At 37.4% G+C, this 23,047-nt stretch overlaps 1 protein-coding gene across 1 annotated transcript in view; it reads left to right on the forward strand.

Annotated features, from left to right (window-relative positions):
- Phm (Peptidylglycine-alpha-hydroxylating monooxygenase) overlaps window positions 1-23,047 on the forward strand; it is a 316,703-nt gene that overhangs the window by 46,098 nt on the left and 247,558 nt on the right. The window contains exon 2 of the mRNA XM_067777129.1: window positions 5,498-5,555. Coding sequence (XP_067633230.1) covers window positions 5,498-5,555 — 58 coding nt within the window. The remainder of the gene's footprint in view (window positions 1-5,497; window positions 5,556-23,047) is intronic.

Genomic DNA, 23,047 nt, shown 5'->3' on the forward strand with positions numbered 1-23,047 from the left:
AGATTGTATAATAACATCCATTAAATAGTGGAGAAATACTGTTATTTTTGAAGTTTCTAATGTGATGTATATATGTACATATATAAGAGAAAGTGGTGTTAGTTACACTATTTATAACTTAAGAACGGATGAACAGATTTGGCTGGAAATTGGTGGTGGGGCAGCTTAGAACCAGGAGACAGACATAGGATACTTTTTCCCGTTCTGGATAGGGCCTTGAGATCACAACGTGGACCTGGGTAATCCTGGGATATGTTTATTTATTTATTTATTTACAGGACAGGGAGAAGCTTCCAATAGATTCTTAAATTAATTCTAGTTTGTGCAAGACTAGGAATTATGGCACTAAACAAATTTTCGATTCGTTTCGATTTCGTTCGTAGCTTAGAACCAGGAGACAGACATAGGATACTTTTTCCCGTTCTGGATAGGGTGTTGAGATCAAAACGTGGACCTGGGTAATCCTGGGATATTTTTGTAAAATGTGGGCATCAAATGGAAGCTGTTTATGGGTACTTTGATACGGGGTATTTTTCGTACCCGTGGCTGACTAGGGTCGCGAGATATAGGTCAAAATGTGGACCCGGGTACCCCTAGAATGTGTTTATAAAATATGGATTACAAATGAAAGCTGTTGATGAGTGCTTTAGTACAGGGTAGTATTCATACTTATTGGTGACTAGGGTCTCGAAATTGAGGCCAAAACGTGGACCCTGATACCCCTAGAAAGTGTTTATAGAAGAAGGATAACAAATGAAAGCTGTTGATGAGTGCTATAGTACAGGGTAATTTTCATATCTGTTTGTGACTAGGGTCTTGAGATATAGGCGAAAACGTGGACCAGGGTAACACTAGGATGTGTTTTTACATTATGGCTATCAAATTGAAGCTGTTGATGAGTGCTTTAGTGCAGGGTAGTTTTCATACCTATAGGTGACTAGGGTCTCGAGATATAGGCCAAAACGTGGACCAGGCTAACACTAGGACGTGTTTTTACATTATGGGTATCAAATTGAAGCTGTTGATGTGTGCTTTAGTACAGAGTAATTTATACCGCTGGGTGACTAGGGTCTCGAGATATAGGCCAAAACGTAGACCCGGATACCATTAGAATGTGTGTGTAATATGGATATCAAATGAAAGTTGTTGCTCAGAGCTTTAAAGTAATTTTCATTGTGATATTCGATTTAGTCGCATCAACCTGGCAAAACTGATAAATATGCATGCGAAGCCGAAAAAAGCATGAATTGATAATACCTACATACCTACATATACGTCCTATTCGATTTGTCTGAAATGTGGTATATAAATTTGCCTATATATGTATTTGCGATCCTTTTTTCGGGGAATGCGATTAGGACTAGGATTGGGACTGAGAGAACTTGAGAGAAGAGAAAAGGGGGAAGGAGAAGGAGACTGAGAAAGACATAGAGTGAGACGAAGATAGAGATAGATGAAGCGAAAAAGACGGAGGGAGGAGTGAATAAAATGATTAAGAAGAAGTAAAGAGGGGAGGGCAGAGTTAGAGAGAAAAAGCTTATTAAAATGTATGCAGGTAGACCAAATTTAGGGCAGAACAACGTCTGACGGGTCTGCTAGTGAGAGATAAAAATATAAAGGTGGAGCGCATGTTTAATCTTTAGTTTAGTTATTAAACTACTAAAAAAATAGCCTTCCCATTTTATCATATATATAACTTTTATATTGACAGCCGAGCAACAACTAAGGCAATAATGTAGCATAGCACAGCATCTATAAAAAGAATAAATATATACTAGGCCCGCATAAATTTACCATGAAAATGTTGACTTCAAGCTCTTTATTATGAAAGGTGTGAGAGCTCCAGGGCATATGTAGTAGTAGAGTTTATTTCTTTAGCAATTTAGCTACTTTTAAAAAAATAAGTTTAATGTAGTAATTCATAATTACATTTCAAATCTTAATCATAATTAACTTTAACAAATTCAATCACTTTTCTCTTAAATATATACATATTAGATTCAGACTTTATTTCCATCGGCAATGAATTAAATAAGCTAGCTCCTTTATAAAACAAACTATTTTGTGCCGCACTTGACATTAGAGGTGGTCTTCTAAAACCAATATTGTTCCTAAGGGAATATGGTTGTATATCAGCTACATAGCATATCTCGGACGTTAAATATCTTGGCAAAATATTATATTTAATTTTAAACATAAAGCATAACGTGTTAAACATAACACGCTTATTTACAGACATCCATTTCAACGTTTCAAGAAGCGTTGAAATCGATGTCATTACACTACATTTTAGAATAGATCTCATATCTTTATTTTGGAGTTTTTGCATTCTATCTATACTTGAAATTGTGCTTAAGAAAAGGATAGTGGAACAATATTCAAAATGTGGTTTAACGATCGTGTTGTAAATATTTATTTTATATGGGAATAGATGGGAATGAAAAAGCGGATGAACTGGCTACAAAGGGTTCATCCTTTGAAGATTATTCCGTAGACGTCCCAATCAGATTAGGCGAGATTAAGAGAAGGTGAGAGGTGCACAAGATCGACCAAGCGGGATTCCAAGAGCGGGGCTGTAAAGTGTCGACGATTATGTGTATGTCTTACAACCTTAGACTAACAAAGTTGCTTCTATAATTAAAAAGAGAGGATTGAAGACTCATGACGGGTATTCTGACTGGACACTGCCTTCTGGCGTCACATGCTGGTTTGGTCAGTGATAGCAGATATAGGAAGTGTGGGTTGGAGGAGGAAACGATCGAGCATGTTTTGTGCTCGTAACCTGTGCTTGCCAGGCTAGACTCCAGCTATTAAGAGTGATACAGCTCTCAAATCTAGAAGCAGCAAGTGACATAGGTCCTACAAGGCTTCTAGTATTTGCCAAGAGGACGGAGTTATTTCAAAGCATAGGTCCTGGTTTGTGATACGGGTTTTCAGTTTCAACCTAATCTAACCTTTATTATTGTGGCGAATATTAGAATCACTATGCTATGCATTATGTTAGTAAATAATCACAACAACAAGAACATTAAAGCAAGCCGCACTTTGTACATGAACACGTCAATCACCATTACACACATACATACAAGGCAACGAAGAGATATCCCAAACACATACATGTAGTCATCAGCCAAAGTAGTTACTCACGCATACACTCGCATGTGGCTATAAGAAAAGCATAAACTACAAATATACATGTATATAGCTGGTAACCAAGCAGGAGATACAACTGTTCTCGAACAGATTTTCGCGAAACGACTAGACCTTAGGGTGAACGATAAAACCGAGAGTTGTTGTAGCAGTGCTTCGCCCCATCCAATAGGTGCGACCGATCACAAATTGTCATCAATATCCTCTATCGGGAGTGCAAGGAAACTTGCTGTTTCAACAGGGAGGGGTGTTAGAGGCGTTGGTTCCACATTACAATTAAAGAGATGGTTGGTGTCATGTGGGGACATATTGCAAGCGGGGTATACATTTTGTATGTCGGGGTTGATTCTGGATAGGTAAGAGTCTAACCTGTTACAGTATCCAGATCGAAGTTGAGCTAGAGTGACTCGTGTTACCCTAGGGAGTATGCGTTCCTCTTCCGCAAGTTTTGGGTACTGCTCTTTGAGTACTGGATTCACCGGGCAATTCCCGGCATAAAGGTCCGACGCCTGTTTCATAATGCTTACGGAGATGACTCCTTAAGCTCCTAGGCGGTGTTGGCTCATCAATCAGATACCTGTTTGGATGCCCAGGTTTCTGGGTATTCAACAGGTACTGTTTGGTTAGCATCTCATTTCTCTCCCTGATGGGGAGTATTCTCGCCTCATTATGTAAATGGTGTTCTGGGGACATAAGAAGACAGCCCGTGGCGATTCTGAGAGCAGCGTTTTGGCAGGCCTGTAGCTTCTCCCAGTAAGCAGTTTTAAGGCTTGGTGACCATATAAGGGACGCGTAGCATGCAATCGGCTGGCCAATTGCTGTGTAAGTAATAATGAGCGTTTCTTTATCCTTTCCCCAAGTACTGCCAGCAAGTGATTTGTGGATTTTATTACGGCTCTGGATTTTCGGTACAATTGCGGCTGCATGCTCACCAAAATGTAGATCTCGATGAAACGTCACACCCAAGATTTTGGGGTGTAGGACAGTCGGTAGCGTTATGCCATCGACGTGGATGTTCAAAATGGTTGACATTTGGGACGTACATGTTGTAAATAAGGTCGCGGAGGATTTAGTCGGTGATAATGTCAGGTTTCGCGAGGCGAAAAAACTGGAGAGATCGGGGAGGTAGCCGTTTATTCTGTTGCAAAGCTCATCGATCTGTGGGCCCGGGCCTGTGGCCATTATTGTACAGTCATTGGCGTAAGAAACGATAGTAACTCCTTCTGGTGGCAATGGTAGTTTTGATATGTAGAAATTAAATAAAAGTGGGGATATGACACCACCCTGTGGCACCCCTTGTTTAATTCTTCTTGGCTATGATGTTTCGTTTCTGAATTGCACCGATGCCTGCCGACCACCCAGATAATTTGCGGTCCACCTTTTAAGACATGGGTGAAGAGTAGACCCTTTCAGGTCTTGCAGTAACGTGCCATGGTTAACCGTATCAAAAGCTTTTGATAGGTCTAGCGCAACGAGTACTGTTCTATGGTGGGGCTTTTGATTAAAACCGCAATTTATCTGGCTGCTAACGGCATTTAGCGCGGTGGTAGTGCTATGGAGTTTTCTAAAGCCATGCTGATGACAGGCTAGCTGCAAATTTGCTTTGAAGTAGGGAAACAAAATGGCTTCAAGCGTCTTGGCTACTGGCGATAGGAGAGATGTCGGGCGATATGACTCTCCTATGTTAGCTGGTTTCCCAGGCTTTAGTAGCGGGACCACCTTGGCCATTTTCCATTTTTCGGGAATGACAAAGGTGGAAAGAGACAGGTTGAAGCTAAATATTTGAAACCCTCTTTCTCTAGGCTTTTAAGCATCGGCATGGCTATGCCGTCTGGGCCCACTGCTTTGAATCGTTTAGCATGACCGATGGCATCCTCAACCTCTTTGGCGGTGATGATAATTGGTGACGCGCTGAATTTATGTTTATGTGCGTGTCTTGTTAGCCCTCCGTCTATCTTTGTCGACCGTGGAATGCATTATATATTGTCGGCATAAAGCGTTCGCGCATTTCTTCGCATCCGGCACCACTTTATCGTCAAAGGCGATGGAAATTTTGTCATTGTGCTAAGACTCCCAAAGTAGTATAATAAAGACCATTTTGCAATACATATTGGAGTTATTTACAGTTCAGCGATTCGAGCATTAGCAGAAGGTGTATAAATTTCAGGAAATCCCCAGAATTCGTTACTTTATTTATTAATCTAATTTTAGTTTACGTTGAAGTTGTTCACATATAACTACTTTACGTTGGTATAGACACATATACTTTTTGTTCTCGATTCACTTTTCCATGAAATACTCATATACAAAACTTTTTTTTATAATACGTTTTTTTTTTTACTTTCAGCCTGAACTTTATTTGTGTACACCTGTAAAAGTTGACTATACAACGAGCTATTATATAGGTATGTATAAGTCCAAAAGTATGAAGGCTCCACCCAATGGTGGAATAACCAGGCAAAGTAAGCCGTGAATTGTCTTGCTCTAAATTCTTCTTTGTTCTGTCATTCGGCTATCTGAAAAATTTTCACCAATTTTGTTCCCGAAAAAGTGTTATTTTTTGTTCTTTAGAAGTAAAATATGCTACTTTTAATACTTATTCACATAAGCTATTAGATGAATATCAATGGACTTACCTGACTTTATTACAGACCCTCATCATTTGGTGTTGGATTCCATAAGTAAAGCCGTGCCAAACTATTACGCCTCCATTATATATGTTTAATTTGTTTCCAAAAAAAAAAAAAACAAACTGAAACAGGTCTTTGTAATAACAAACCATTTGTACCGAAGACTTTGGAGAAATGTTTTATATGACCACATTAAACCTTTCAGGCCATCCTGCGCACCACCCCTAGTTCCATGAAGAACTTGGGGTCGCCACAGCCTCGCCTGCTAAATAGTTATGTGTAAAATTTATATTTTATATATTTGTAACAGGATCCCCATCGCGAAGGTGACGTTGATAATTGGGTTGTGGAAGCTCTGAAGCTATAAAGCTTTGTATTGCGCTTATCAACCCCTTGAATCCTTACACGAAAATTGTCGTATCATATATCGTAACTTCGTAAAGAAATGGTATTCTAAATTTATACAAAAATCAGCCACCTAAGATTTAGAGAAATGTTACGGTTATAGATTGTCATTTTCAATAATTGAACCTGACTAGCTTCGGATAATAATCTTCTGGAACTTGGTCGACTGCCGCGGAGCCCGTCCATCATCTGAAAAAGTTTGGTCAATAATAACTGATATTAGTAGTATATCATGAATACAACTGTCAAGAGTTTTTATCCTTATCAACATATTAGAAGGGCATATGTTTTACTTCCGACTTCCAACGACGAATCAACAAAGCATGTGGAACTTTCTACGGTTTTTATAGGTGGTAACTGTTAGGTCAAACCCACGAAATAAAGTTAAACACTCACTTAAACATTAGATGTGCATCGCACGATTTATTATCAGAAACTTTACTCATATAAAATGTAACAATTTTGTCAGCGTTGTCGATGCAAAGCAATTCTTATAATTGGCAATTTTACCAACAATCCTCTCAACACTTTTTATTTAAAAAGAAAACTTGGATAATTCAATTCATATGCTTCGTATTTCATTAAAAAAAAAATATATAGATATGTACCTATATGTATATGTATATTGTTACAATATTAGCAACACTAAGGGGTACTGCCATCTCTAAGTGATCCTAAACAGTGATATCATGCACATCCATTGTTTAAGCGACTTAAACTATAAGTTTTTTTCTTTCGTTTGTTTCATAAGCGCTGAAATTCTCATCCGGCTTATGAAATATTCTAAAGACATAGTTTTAGTTTTTAATTTAAAATTGAGGTTATTTGAGTAGAAGATGGGGTGCCAATACCTCAGAGCCCAGTGCTCGCCTCCATATCACATTTTAAAGGGGTCTTCAAATAGAAGATGAGGTTGCTCATTAGATTTATAAAATTATAAATTAAAAAAAATGCTTGGTTGCAGTGGGCTTTGAACCCGCAACCCCAAGCGTTTGAGTCGGGTACGTCATCCACTGTGCCACGACTTATACGCCTACAAGCACATCAAATTACTCCCTTATAACTCACATTAAACTGCTCGCCCTCAACTGCCCCACGCTTAGCTATGGTCCTTCGAGCCGGATGACCGGCTCCTATGGAATTACAACTAGACGACTAAGCCGTCTAGGGGAGGAGCATGTTTAAGCGACTTAAACTATGAGTTTTTTTCTTTCGTTTGTTTCATAAGCGCTGAAATTCTCATCCGGATTATGAAATATTCTAAAGACATAGTTTTAGCTTTTAATTTAAAATTGAGGTTCTTTGAGTAGAAGATGGGGTGCCAATACCTCAGAGCCCAGTGCTCGCCTCCATATCACATTTTAAAGGGGTCTTCAAATAGAAGATGAGGTTGCTCATTAGAGCGAAACCTCAGAGTTCCCTATGCTCGCCCCAAGTTAAATAAATAAAGGTGTGCCGATGCTTTGCATCGTCCCGTGTTTTAAATACACCACAAATAAAATTAAAAATACCAAACTTAATAAATTGAATACATTAAAATAAAGATATTATAAATAAATAAAGGTGTACCGATGATTTGCATCGTCCCGCGTTTTAAATACACCATAAACTAAATACATAAATGAGTATCGATGCTTTGCATCGTCCCGTGTTTTAAATACACCATAAACTAAATGAAAATAAAATACATTTCATTAAAATAATAATTTATAAAATTATAAATTTAAAAAAATGCTTGGTTGCAGTGGGCTTTGAACCCGCAACCCCAAGCGTTTGAGTCGGGTACATCATCCACTGTGCCACGACTCATACGCCTACAAGCACATCAAATTACTCCCTTATAACTCACATTAAACTGCTCGCCCTCTACTGCCCCACGCTTAGCTATCCATAGAGCAATCATTATGTATCTACATAAACGAATCGATAATTGCGTCTACACATATGCACGCATACGAGCAGCGGAGAAGCAATGCACAAACACATGCATATATCTTATTCGAATTCCTCACAAGAGAGGGCAATAATTTGTGCAAGTATTACTCAAATGAGAAGTTATAAACGTAGTTGTGGCTGGCGATTTTGTAGCTGATAACTAACTAGTAAGTTCTGGAATGGAAAAGCCTAGAAGTATGCAATGAGAAATCAAAAAGTATAAAAGGCGCGACAGTAGAGGCGAGAAATCAGTTTCATTTGAGCTATCAATCAGTTTGGTTACTAATCAAGCTATTCGTTGCAAAGTATAAGCGTTATTGTGAAGTGCTTTAATAAAGGCCATTTTTCCATTATTCAATATTGGAGTTATTTATTCAACAGTTTAGCGATACGAACGTTGGCAGAAGATTGCAAATAAGGGGAATTGCAGTAAATTCGTTACAATTGGTGTCAGAAGAGGAATTGTTGAATAAATTCCAGAGGACAACAAGGACATGGCAAAGTTTAGTGAATTGAAGATCCAGCAAATGAAGAAGGAGTTGGAGAGCCGTGGATTGAATACAAGCGGCTTTAACCTCGAACTTCAGGCACGGCTACGAGAGGCAATGGAAGCAGAAGGAATTGATGTAGACGTGTATGTCTTTTATCCTGATGGGGACGAGACAACAACAAAAATTGAAGAGAAAAACGAAACATCGCAGACAGTTACGAGCACAGACTTGAACATGACTTTGGCTGCAATATCTGCACAAACATCGACAGTAAAAGAAATGTCGTCAGAAATAACATCGAAGATTGAAGCACAAGAAACGCGTATGTAAGAAATGTCGACACAGATAACATCCAAGATGGAAGCACAGGAGGCACATATTGCAGAAATGTCGTCAGAAATAACATCGAAGATTGAAGCACAAGAAACGCGTATGAAGGAAATGTCGACACAGATAACGTCAAAGATGGAAGCACAGGAGGCACATATTGCAGAAATGTCGTCAGAAATAGCATCGAAGATTGAAGCACAAGAAACGCGTATGTCAGAAATAGCGACACAGATTACATCCAATATGGCATCCCAACTGGAATCGCAGGAGACACACATAACATCCAAGATGGAAGAACAAGAGGAGCGCTTATCATTGCAGGTGGCACAAATGTCTTCACAGTTAGAAGCACAGGAAGCAAGGGTAACAGTAACATCAAAGCTAGAAGCGCAGGATGCAAAACTCGCTCAATTTCAGGCAGAAGTCGATGATTTGAAGGGTCGTATGGAGCAGTTACAATTAAATCGCCCAGCTGTTTCAGCGAGTAATCCAAAGAAAAAAACACCATCCTTTGACGGGTCTGTTCCTTTCCAGGTTTTTAAGCTACAGTTTGAGAAGACCGCAACAGTGAACAACTGGAATGCTGAAGATAAAGTTGCTGCACTCTTCGTAGCATTGAAAGGACCGCTGCCGAAATCTTACAGATTATTCCAGAGTACGAACGGAACAGCTCTGAAGCATTGATGGCCGCTGTCGAGAGACGTTATGGAAGCGAGCATAGAAAACAGATATTCCAAATTGATTTGCAAAACCGCCACCAAAGAGCGAATGAGACTTTGCAGGAGTTTGCCTCGGATGTTGAAAGGTTGGCACATTTGGCAAATGCGGACGCACACGTGGAGCACACCGAGAGGGTAAAAATCCAGAGTTTTATAAATGGCATACGCGACGTAGAAACGAAGCACATTCGCAGAAACGGTATCCTATGCACTGACTCAAGAAACAGCGTCGCTTTTGAGTAAGCCCGCATACAAAGCTCATCGCGTGGAAGTGGAAAGGCCAGACTGGGTAGACACAATTTTGGAAGCATTGAAGGGTACGCAGCAGAAGAATAATGATGCAGTCAAATGCTTTAAGTGTGGAAAGCCAGAGCACATTGCGCGTTATTGCAACACCAACCCTAAGAGTTCCAACAATGTGAGTGGTCGTAAACGCAGAGCTGAAGGAGATGAGCAGATCTCCAAGACCAATCAATCGTTAAACTAAAGCGAGTTAGCCGCAAGGTGCGAGAGCTGGCTCCCTCAAATACCACCAAAATCCGAAGCAGTCATTTGGGCAAAGGTTGATGGAGATTGTGGGCAGCAAACAAATCAGCACCGAACATACTTGTAGGAAAAACCCTGGTTATGACAAAACAAGATGGACGTATTCCGGTAAGAGTAATCAATGAGTTCAAGTCACTACTCAAACTGACCAAAGGAGCTATTTTGGGAAGATGCCAAGAGGCTGAAGTAATTATTAACTGTGAACAGCTCCAGGAACACGTTTCATCTAGTAATACTGATCTTTAAAATGTCATCACGGCATGGACGGAGGGGCTATAGGAAGATTATAAGAGTAAGGCAAAGCAACTGCTCCTAAAGTACGCAAACATATTTGACCAGGATGGTTCCAAACCAGGCCGCACCAATGTTGTGAAACATCAAATTGACACTGGAGACGCGAGGCCGATACGTCATGCTCCACGTAATGTTCCACTGGCGAAGCGGGAAGTTGTGAGTCAAATTATACAAGAAATGAGCGACAGCGGCGTCATCGAACCATAAGCTAGTCCCTGGAGCTCACCGGTAGTACTTGTAAAGAAGAAGGATGGAAAAATGAGGTTTTGCGTGGACTACCGGAAGTTGAATGACGTTACGAAAAAGGATAGCTACCCATTGCCAAGAATTGACGACACGCTGGACTCGCTATCTGGTACGAAATGGTTTTCCACGCTGTACTTGAAAAGCGGCTACCGGCAAGTGGAGGTGAAGGAGGAAGATAAAGAGAAAACAGCCTTCAATGTCGGTGATGGTCTTTGGCAATTTACAGTGATGTATTTTGGACTTTGTAATGCACCAGCTACTTTTGAGAGACTCATGGACCAGGTACTGAAAGGACTACATTGGAAAACATGCTTGGTGTACCTGGACGACATCATCGTATTGGGGAAGAACTTTGATGAACATCTTAAGAATTTGGAGGAAGTTTTCCAGAGAATAACTGGAGCTGGTCTGAAGTTAAGTCCCAAAAAGTGTACGCCGTTTAAAAAGGAAATAAGTTATTTGGGTCACAAGGTAACGACAGAAGGTATCCGTACAGCGAATGAAAAGATAGAGGCAGTAAAGGATTGGCCAAGACCACAGAATCTGCATGAATTAAGAAGTTTCCTTGGGCTGTGCACATATTACCTCCGATTTGTACCAAATTTTGCCAGCGTAGCCCATATCCTGCACGAGCTAACAAGAAAAAATAAAGCTTTTGAATGGAAGAAGGAGCAAGAAGTAGCTTTCCAAACATTGAAAGAGCGTCTGTGCACTGCCCCAATGTTGGCATATCCGATTCCAGGAGCAACGTTTATTCTAGATACAGATGCGAGCGGATATGCTGTAGGAGGCGTTTTATCACAACTAGTCGATGGACAGGAGAAGGTAGTTGCATATTACAGCCGTTCAATTGGAAACCCAGAGAGGAACTATTGCGTTACACGGAGAGAGCTGTTGGCATTGGTAGAGTGCATTAAACATTTCCACAAATACCTCTACGGCCAGCGATTCCGCGTCAGGACAGATCACGCAGCGTTGAAATGGCTTCTGCAGTTCCGTAATCCGGAAGGACAATTGGCACGGTGGATCGAGCGACTAAAAAGGTATGACTTCTCCATTGAGCATCGAAAGGTAGTACCCATGTAAATGCTGATGCAATGTCACAAAGACCATGTAGTTTGTAATGCAATCACTGTTCAAAGGCGGAGGCTAAAGAAGACATTATAGATGTCCGGCTAATGACTATAACATGTACAGATGAATGGGACAAGGAACAGCTAAGAAAGTGTCAGCTAGAAGATACAGATCTGTCACGTGTTATGCAAGGGCTCGAACGAAACGAAAGACCAAACAGAGAAGAGATGTCAGCAGAGAGTCCCATTGCGAAGTCATATTGGGCACAGTGGAAGTTTAGAATTGATATCCGGTTGCCTTCATCGAGTATGGGAGAGTGAGGATGGTAAATGCAAGAAGAAACTGATAGTTGTTCCCAGAAAGAGGATTCCTGACGTGCTCAGCGAGTTGCATAATGGTCCAAGTGGAGGTCATCTTGGAATCACGAAGACGCTCGAGAAAATTAAGCAGAGATTCTATTGGGTTGGTTGCCGTCAGTCGGTCACCGAGTGGATTGCCAACTGCGAGGTTTGCAACAGAGCGAAAGGGCCCAAAACACGAAGTCATGGCCAGATGAAGCAGTATATTTCAGGTGCACCATTTGAAAGGATCGCCATGGATGTCGCAGGTCCATTTCCTACTATCAACCACGGAAACAAATACTTACTGGTGGTTATGAATTATTTCAGTAAATGGCCAGAGGTATACCCAATCCCAAACCAAGAGCAGAAACAGTAGCAGAAGTGGTTACAAACGAATAGGTTGCAAGGTATGGTGTACCAATGGAGATACATTCTGACCAAGGCAGGAATTTTGAATCAGCTGTGTTCCAAGAAATGTGCAAGAAGTTGGGCATTCGAAAAACACGGACAACTGCAGTGCATCCTCAGTCCGATGGTATGGTGGAACGTTTCAATAGAACATTGGAGGAGCATTTAAGGAAAGTAGTAGACAAGTACCATAAGGACTGGGATACACACATATCATTATGCTTGATGGCCTACCGATCGGCAGTACATGAGACAACGGGCAAAACTCCCGCAAAGGTAATTTTTGGCAATGACCTTCGACTGCCAGCTGATTTGAAGTATGGGATAGATGGCGATGCGGAGAGGAATGTCAAGAAATCCACTGGTGTCTTATCAGAAGAGCTGAGAGAGATACACGATTTGGTAAGACAACGAGCAAAGATTATGAGTGACAAAATGAAAGCGAGGTACGATAAAGCAATACAAACCATTGGCAAACCACGAACCAAAATGAAAGTGGTTCATTTGGAGAGGCTAGCAGCGTTCAGACCGAGAGATTTGTCTGATCGGGACGATCAGACTTAAGTGGAGGGCAGTGCTACAATATTAGCAACACTAAGGGGTACTGCCATCTCTAAGTGATGCGAAACAGGGATATCATGCACATCCATAGATCAATCATTATGTATCTACATAAACGAATCAATAATTGCATCTACACATATGTACGTATACGAGCAGCGGAGAAGCAATGCACAAACACATGCATATATCTTATCTGAAGTGCTCACAAGAGAGGGCAATAATTTGTGCAAGTATTACTCAAATGAGAAGTTATAAACGTAGTTGTGGCTGGCGATTTTGTAGCTGATAACTAACTAGTGAGTTCTGGAATGGAAAAGCCTAGAAGTATGCAATGAGAAATCGAAAAGTATAAAAGGCGCGACAGTAGAGGCGAGAAATCATTTTCATTTGCGCTATCAATCAGTTTGGTTATTAAGCAAGCTATTCGTTGCAAAGTATGTGTTATTGTGAAGTACTTTAATAAAGGCCATTTTCCATTATTCAATATTGGAGTTATTTATTCAACAGTGAAGCGATACGAACGTTGGCAGAAGATTGCAAATAAGGGGAATTGCAGTAAATTCGTTACAATATGTATATCTAAATTTACATTTTTATTTCAACCCTAATTTTGAGGTAAATTCATTAATTTTTATTTTCTTTAAATCTTTAGTTAAAATATCTGCAACCATTTTTTCTGTTGGCAAATATTTTATGTTTACAAGCGCCTTCTCTGCTACTTCTCTTACGTAGTGAACCTTAATGTCGATGTGTTTTGTTCGAATGTGGAAAACAGGATTTTTAGCCAACTTTTGCGCAATAATGTTATCGCCATACAAATCTGTTGCATTTTCGACGAGTTCATTGAAACCCAACTCTTCTATGAAGCGCCTCAAATATACCAGTTCTTTACAGGCTGCAGAGAGAGCGACGTACTCGGCTTCAGTACTGCTGAGAGCAATGGTGGCTTGCTTTTTACTCTCCCATGAAATCGGTGCTCTTGCAATATAGAACGCAAAGCCCGTATATGATTTACGGTCAATGCAATTTCCACCCCGGTCGGCTCGACAAAGCCTTTTAATTGTTCACGACTCTGAAAATAAGTAAGGTTTAAATTAAGAGTTGTATTAAGATACCTTAATAAATGCTTAATGGCATGCATGTGCCAGTTTGCAAAATGAATACATGGTGTCTGGCCGGGTACAAATGTTCAAATAAGTTAAGGAACCAACGACAGACTGGTACTTCTTCTGGTCTACCAATACACAATTGGGACTACCATCGCATCTTTCAAATTTTACGTCAGGATCTATAGGTGTTGAGCAATTTCTGCATTCGGACATACCGAAATCTTCAAATAAATCTCGGATTAACTGCTTTTGCGATATATGAATACCTTCTCTATTTCTAGAAACCTCCATACCTAAGAACTGACCAATGGGTCCTTTGTCTACCGCGTCGAACTGCATAGATTTTGGTGTTTCATTTCTTCAAGCATATTGATACACGAACATGCAATCAATAGGTCGTCGACATAAACTGCAGCGATTACTACTTCGCCTGGAACCTTTTTAACGTATACACACGCGTCCCCGTTGCACTTTACAAAATTCAATTTCATAAGTGCAATATTAAGTTCTTCATTCCATTGCCGTCCTGATTGCTTAAGACCGTACAATGCTTTATTAAATGTGCACGCTTTATTTGGGTTATCTTTGTCAACGAATACTTCTGGTTGCACCATAAATATCTCTTTATCCAACTTTCCTTTAAGGTATGCCGTAGCAACATCCAAGGTATGTACGAACAAATTGTATTCTGCAGCGAGCGCTAATACCAAGCGAATTGAAAAATATCTCGCTACTGGTGAAAATACTTCTTGAAAATCAACGCCATATTTTTGGGTGCAACCTTTAGCTACTTGGCGTGCCTTATAGTGAACAGCAATGTCATCTTTATCAGGTTTGACATTAAAAACTCACTTTGATTTTATGGCTTTACGACCACTTGGCAAATCGACTACCGTCCACGTGTTTTTGTGTATAAGGGATTGAAACTCAGACTGCATAGCAGACTTCCATTTGTCTGCATCTTCTCTTTGCATTGCATTTTCCACTGTTAAAGGATTATAAGTTTTCATTAAATTTACTTGTGGGCTTAACGGCTTCCGTGGTCTTAGTTTCATTTTTATGTTTTCAGCTTCAGTGTAACTTGCCTTTGGAAGTACTTCATCTTTATTTCAGTATTCTCGGCCCGGACGGTCATGTCGCATTCTTCAAAATTTACAAAATCTATGCATGCTGAACTATTACCGTCGTTTGTGCATTCCCTTCTTGTTTGCTATTTACTGCTGGTACTTCGGTTGTACTGTCAAACACATACTCATCTTCTGGTGTGAAATCAGCTACCGCCTCGGAAAAACGCTCACCTTGTAAAAATGTTACATCACGTGCAATCACCACTGTTCGTTGCTTCGGGTCATACAACCTGTATGCCTTTGCCCCACTTGCATAACCCACCATGTAACATTATCTTCCTTTTGCGGAGAACTTGGATTTTTGCGGAAATTTGTTCAAAACAATGCCTTTTGCGCCAAATTTCTCGAAGTAAGAAACAGCTTGCTTACAGCCAGTCCATGCATCATGTGGTGTAATAATTTTGTCGGCGAACGATTTCGCACGTAAACAGCTGCATTGACGGCTTCTGCCCACAAAAATTCTGGCAATTTCGAATCAAGCAACATGTAGCGGCTCATCTCAACTAATGTTCGATTTACTCGTTCTGCTATGCCGTTTTGTTGCGGCGTGTATGGAACAGTCAATTGCCTGCGAATCCCTTCTTTCTTTAGGAAATTGCAAAAATCATTATTCACGTACTCTCGGCCATTATCCGAATGAAATATTTTTATTTTATTGCCCATCTCGCGCTCTACTGCAGATTTAAATATCTTAAACTTTTCAAGCACTTTCTTTTTTGCTTTATAAAGTACACAAAGATTGTTCTGCTGAAATCATCGACGAACGATACAAAATATTTAGCACAACTGAGCGATGGAGTAAGCATAGGACCACAAACGTCGCTATGAATGATTTCTAAAACACCTTTATTATATTTATCATAATTTTTTGAAAACGGCAATGGGTTTATTTTGCCTTTTAAACAAATGTCACATTCAAATTTTTCCAATGGTTTTATGCTCATTCCGCGCGCCATATTGTTTTTTGACAACTGCTCCAAACTTTTAATATTCAAGTGTCCATACTTTCCATAGCATACCATTTAAATTATTTGATTGCACTTCATATATTCATTATTATAAAGAGATCGCCATTTTTTTCGCTCGCAATACTTCTACAGCACGAAGTGTCATCACTCTTGCAGTCTCTTTGCCAAATTCTACTTTACAGCCATTCGCCGTAAACTTGCTCACTGATAGGAAATTAGATTTGAGTTGCGGAGCATAAAGTACATCATGTAAAATAATTCTGCTAGACTTCGTGTCTACGCGTACAATACCAATACCTTCGGAGTAAATGAACTTATCTCCTGCTAATTCTATCTTGCACAATGCTCGGAAAATTGAGTGAAAGACGATTTTTCAAAACTCATGTGACACGACGATCCACTGTCCAAAACCCAAATAGATTTGTTGAGCTTATTTCGATGCTGAGAGACATTGAGCATAGCGCAATTAACACCCGGTTTGCTTATGTTACTTAAGGCCGCGGCACAATGACATTTTTAATATAGATGCGTTTAACACAAGCTTATGCATTCCAATACCATCGCCACAATCAACCAAGATGTTGCGTTTGTAAATATGAAGGAACTTCAGACGTGGCAATTGAAGTTTATTACGCCTTGCCCATTCACATACAAAATTTCGCGAAGCACTGTTATAAACATTCTCCCTATACAACAAAAATACTAACATATTTTGTGTCGTAATCGATTTTTATATTGCAGTTTTTAAATGGAAAAAATGTTAGAAAATTTACCAACCAGTGGGAAAAATAATTTCACTTGCAAAGTGTGCCAACACCCTTAGCCAAAGCAAATGTCAAATTCTGCTTCTTATGGTTTGCTTGGAACAAATTTGGGAGATGGCTACTTTTCAATATCAGATAGCGCCAGTGTCGCTCTTTCTACCGTTCTCCATAAAAATACGTGCAATCTATTCATAATGCATAAGATTGTGTTAAACTCATCTATATGAAAAACTGCGTATGTGTCGGAGCTATTAATTTGCAAGACGAGGCACAATGCCCCCTCTTATGACATTTATAACATTTGTCCTTGAATGTTCTGTTTTGTTATTGCGCTTGCCGTTGTTGATGAGACTGATTGCGGGACTTATTCGAAAAAATGCAAACTTTTTCTAGTATTTTGGCTTTAAGTACAGTTGTACTTGGCAAACTGTCTCGAGACTCGATCGCAACAATGAAATTTTCATAGCTTTTCGGCAGATTGGAAAGCATAACAATTGCAAGTAATTCGTCTTGCAACTTTATGTCCAACTCGACAATTTTCTCGAACAAATCAAAAAATTTGTTTAAATGCTCTGCCATGGGGTCTTCCTCACCCATTTTCAAGTTGACCAACGGCTTGAAAATTGTAATTTTCTGCGCTGGACCGCTAGGTGTATGGACTGCAGCCAATTTTTCCCATGCTTCTTTCAAAGTTTGAGCATTTTTGACATTCAGTAATTGACTAGGTTTTATGCACAAAAGCAATGTAGCTAATGCTTTTTCGTCCAATATTTTAAATTTTTCTGCAGCAACCTTCTCAGTTGGCTCGACAATTTCACCGTATACATAGCCCTATAAATCGCAATGCACTAACACGGATTTGATAAGAATTTTCCAGCCATCATATTTTCTTTCACCTAGTTTTTCAATTTGATAGCCCGAAACTCATTTCGGTAGTATTATAAAAAAAAATTCCGCGTCAATAATTTTAAACCCCTTTTATTGAAACAGAATCACGACTGGGCGCATAACCATTGTTAGGTCAAACCAAAGAAATAAAGTTAAACACGCACTTAAACATTAGATTTGCATCGCACGATTTATTAACAGAAACTAACTCATATAAAATGTAAGGGGAAAAATAGAAGAGAGAAAATTGTTACAATTTTGTCAGTGTTGTCGATGTAAAGCAATTCTTATAATTGGGAATTTTACTAACAGTAACACATTTGAGAGTAATAGTATCGCATCCAAGTTGATCGAACTTAAACCTATTTCAGTCCCGCAAAAGGCACTGAAGAACTGACATACTATATATATGACGCGGTCTATGAAAAGGTCGCTTATGACTAAACAAAAAATTTTCCACTTTTTTTCTGGTTTCGATAGTTTTGAGACGCTCTTTCACCTAGAAAGTCCTAACTTGCTTAGAAGTGTACTAAAAATGTAGAGAAAGAAGAGCACAAAAGTAGTATGTAAATGCCGGTTCCAGACCAAATGGTGCAAGGAAAAGTATATACACACCGACACACATAAATATACAGCAAAAAATCGCCGCTAGGTGGCGCATCCGTTTTTTCGGTTTGTGTTCTGGCTGATCTTCCGGTTCCGGTTTGTGTTCTGGCTAATCTTCCGCTAATTGGCGCATAAGAAAAAGCTTAGTGGTGTATAAGAAAAAGCTTAGAGCTTTTTACCTTTAGCAGAGCTTAGCCGTAAACATGACATAAATTATATATAAATTATACATATATATATCAACAAACCGCAAAATACATACCGACACAGACACACTCTTCCATATACATACATTTAGATAAGGGCTACTTGTCTCAATGTATATAAGTTGGACATCTTTTGAGTAACAAAATGTAGTAAATTGTTTAAAGCCGCTCAGCACTTATCTATATTTCACGGATATACATTTTATAAGGATTTTCAGCCGTGTTTAACCAGGATAATTTCTAATAAACAGTAATAAACTATACTACTTATACATCGTTACTTCTTTAACACCGCTGATTACTGTAGGCATATTCCACATTATGAATCAAGCTCTTAAGGATTTAAAAGCAATTTCAAAAGAAAAAAGCTCGAAAAAGCCAATTAATAAAAAAATAAAAATGTATCCGTGTAGTTCTTGTGAAAAGATATATACTCGGAAGAGGAGTTTAGTTAGACATATTGCAATGAAATATCAAGTTATAAACAAACCCGCCATTTTTTGCGAGCAGTGTAAAATTCAAGTGAAACAAAATGTATGGACAGCACATTGAGAACAAATATACATAAAAAGAATTGTATGTATAATGTAAATAGTAATGTTAAATGTATTATCGCTATGTTTAATAATCGTATTGAGACATACCTTTTTGGAAAACGATCAACCCAATGATTTAATTGTTGGACATTTTTTTGAAAAACATTTTAACGAATTATCTGCACTTTTACAGAAAGCTATAGAAAAGCATGAAAGCATCAAATTTAACTTTGAGTTATTTTGTAAATATATTCAAATAAAAGAAAATATTGAAGAATTCGCTATAATATCACACCAAACACTAATGACTGAAGCATTTATGGAGAACAATAATGTTGGTGATATAATTAAGGAAAAATTTAGTAAATTGATTGAAAAAATGAAAACATTTCAAGAGCGAGATAGTGGTTGGAGTCTAAGTGAAATTATCCATCTAGAAGTAAACATAAATAACTACCAACCAATTAGAGGCTCATTATATATACCACTACCAAAAGTAATAGCAGATAAAACAGCTTTTATCAATATTGTTAACAATGATATATATTGCTTTAAGTGGGCCATAATTTCATCTCTTTACCAATCCTCAAAACATGGACAAAGTTGTAAATGTGTTTGGTATAGAAGACAATTTGGTCGTAGGACCCTATTATTTAACAAAGGAAGAAAAATCACATCATATTAATCTTATTTCTTTATACAGTAATGATTTCAATGAAAGCCATTATGTTTGGATAAAAAATTTAAGCAGATTAATGGGGCATCAAGTTACAAGCCATGAGCATAAATTATATTTTTGCAATCCATGCCTAATACATTTTGATAAGGAAGAAAAATTACTAACCCATAAAAATCATTGTAGGAAAATTGTAACACGCATGCCTACACCTGAGAAAAGAATGCTAAAATTTGAAAACTTAAAAAAACAATTAGATGTACCATTTACTATATATGCAGATTTCGAATGTATTCTCAAACAAATAGATATTCAAAATTCTATTAGGACTCAATGTGTAGAAGAACATATTCCTTATGTCTATTGTTATTTTATTAAGTGCTCATATAATAACCAACTGAATCGTTTTAAAATATATAGCGGTGTTGATGTCCAAAACATTTTTTTAAAAGTATTTTCGATGATGTTTTAGATATTTACCACCTATATTTGAGTAAAATAGTTAGAATGCATCCATTAACTGCCAGCCAACTTAGGCGTCAAAACGAGGATATATTTTGCCATATTTGTGGAATGGAACTTTTATTAAATGATAGGGTAGCGGACCATTGCCATTTAACTGAATATAGAGGCCCAGTACATAATAAATGTAATTTAGAATATCAGATAGCAAATTTTATTCCAATATTTTTTCATAATTTATCTAAATATGATTGTCATTTATTTATTAAAGAGTTGTCATCTGTAGAGGGGGATATAAATATTATTCCCTTAAACAAAGTTGTATATTTCAATATCAAATAGAATATATGTTAATAATAAAGATACCATTGAACTTAGGTTTTTAGATTCATATCGATTCATGCCTTCTATCATAGACAGTTTAGCTAAGAATTTCAGTAATAATGATTTAGAAATGACAAAGGCTTATTTTCCCAACGATCATCATTTTGATTTAATGAAACGTAAAGGTATTTTTCCATATGACTACTTAGATTCAGAAGAACACAATTACCTGATCGTTCACATTTCTTTAATAAATTATCAAACGAATCGTGTAGTATCGATGATTATCAGCATGCACAAAACGTTTGGCCAACATTTAATTGTTCCAATTTATTAGATTATTAATAGATTATTTGTTATATCTAAAAGTAGATGTGCTACTCTTCAGTGACATTTTTGAAAATTTTCGAAAATTATGTAAAGGAATTTATCGACTAGACCCTTCAGAATTATACATCTCCAGGATTATCTTGGCACGCAATGCTCAAAATAACTAGAATAGAATTAGAATTGTTGACTGATGAAAACATGCATAATTTTATAATGTCGGGAATTAGAGGCGGGATTGTTCAATGTTGCAAACGGCGTTCAGTTGCTAACAATAAATATTTAAGTGATTACGATGAGACTAAGGCTTCAAATTATATAATTTTTTTAGATGTTAATAATTTATGTGGTTATGCTATGTCGCAATATCTCCCTCATAATAATTTTGAATGGATTGAAAACGTAGAGGAGTTTGACGATTTTAGCATACCAGAAGATTCTTTAGTCGGATACATATTAGAAGTAGATTTAGATTATCCCATAACCACTCACAATATTTATAATGATTTACCATTTTGTTTTGAAAATAAAAAAGTTGGGTCAATGAAAAACTTAAAGTTGATTGGTGATTTGAGAAACAAAATAAAATATATTATTCATTATAGAAATTTACAACAATGTATTAAACATGGACTTGTATTAAAGAAAATTCATAGAATTCTACAATTTAATCAATCAGATTGGCTAAAAAAATATATTGATTTAAAAAATTATCATAGAACATTAGCAGCAAATAAGTTTGAGGAAAATTTCTTTAAATTATTAAATAATGCTGTGTATGGGAAAACTATGGAAAATGTAGATAAAAGAGTAGATGTTAAATTAGTACAAGATTGGGAAAATACTAGTATTGGGGGAAGAGGTAGGAAAATATTAGATGCTAGGGCCTTAATAGCCAAACCAAATTTCCATAGTCTAAGTAAATTTTGTAATAATTTAATAGCGATTCAATTGAAACAAGTGTCAACTCTGTACAATAAACCGATACATATTGGTTTTACCGTATTAGAACTTTCTAAATTTAAAATGTATGGTTTTATTATGATTATATCAAAGAGAAATATAAAAATAACATTGCTTTGAATTGTATGGATACTGATTCATTCATATATGATATTCAAACTGATGACTTTTATAATGATATTCGTGATGATATTTCAAAATTTTTCGATACATCCTCATATCCAAAGGAAAATATTTTTAATTTTCCTCAGTTGAATAAGAAGGTTCTAGGTATGATGAAGGATGAATGTAATGGAAAGTTAATAAAAGAGTTTATAGGTTCAAGAGCAAAAATGTATTCTCTTAAAATTGATAACGATATAAATGAAACTAAAAAAATTAAGGGAATAAAAAAGTGTGTGACTTCTATATTGAGTTTAAGTGATTTTAGAAAATTTCTGTTGGAAAATAAATTGTATAATACATCAATGTATACATTTAGATCTAAATTACATACGGTTTATACACAAAATATTTATAAAGTAGCTCTAAGCAATATGGATGATAAGCGAATTGTACGAGAAAATCATATTGATACTTATGCTTATGGTCATTTCGAAACCTTATAGTAGTACTTTACTTTAATACATTTAAGAAAAAAATAATGAAACAATTTATGTTTTATATAATTTGTTTTTATTAAATAAAAATTTTAAACTAAATTGATGACATATTACTGTGTTTTATTTTTCTTTCTGCTCATAATTGTAATGTGTTGGTGACTTTAGATAATTATTCAGATCCATCGGTGGCTGTAAATTTCCAAAACTATCAAAATATTCTTTTTAGTTTTTCTTAATCTTTCATGGTCTTAGGATGATTTGCTAATGCAGTCATATGATTATTTGACATGATTTAAAACGAGCGATCGAAAAAATCTGTTATCTGTCAGGTGTGTATCTGATAAGATTCTGCTAAA

Source organism: Eurosta solidaginis, chromosome 3, assembly GCF_040869045.1.
Source record: "Eurosta solidaginis isolate ZX-2024a chromosome 3, ASM4086904v1, whole genome shotgun sequence".
NCBI lineage: Eukaryota > Metazoa > Arthropoda > Insecta > Diptera > Tephritidae > Eurosta > Eurosta solidaginis.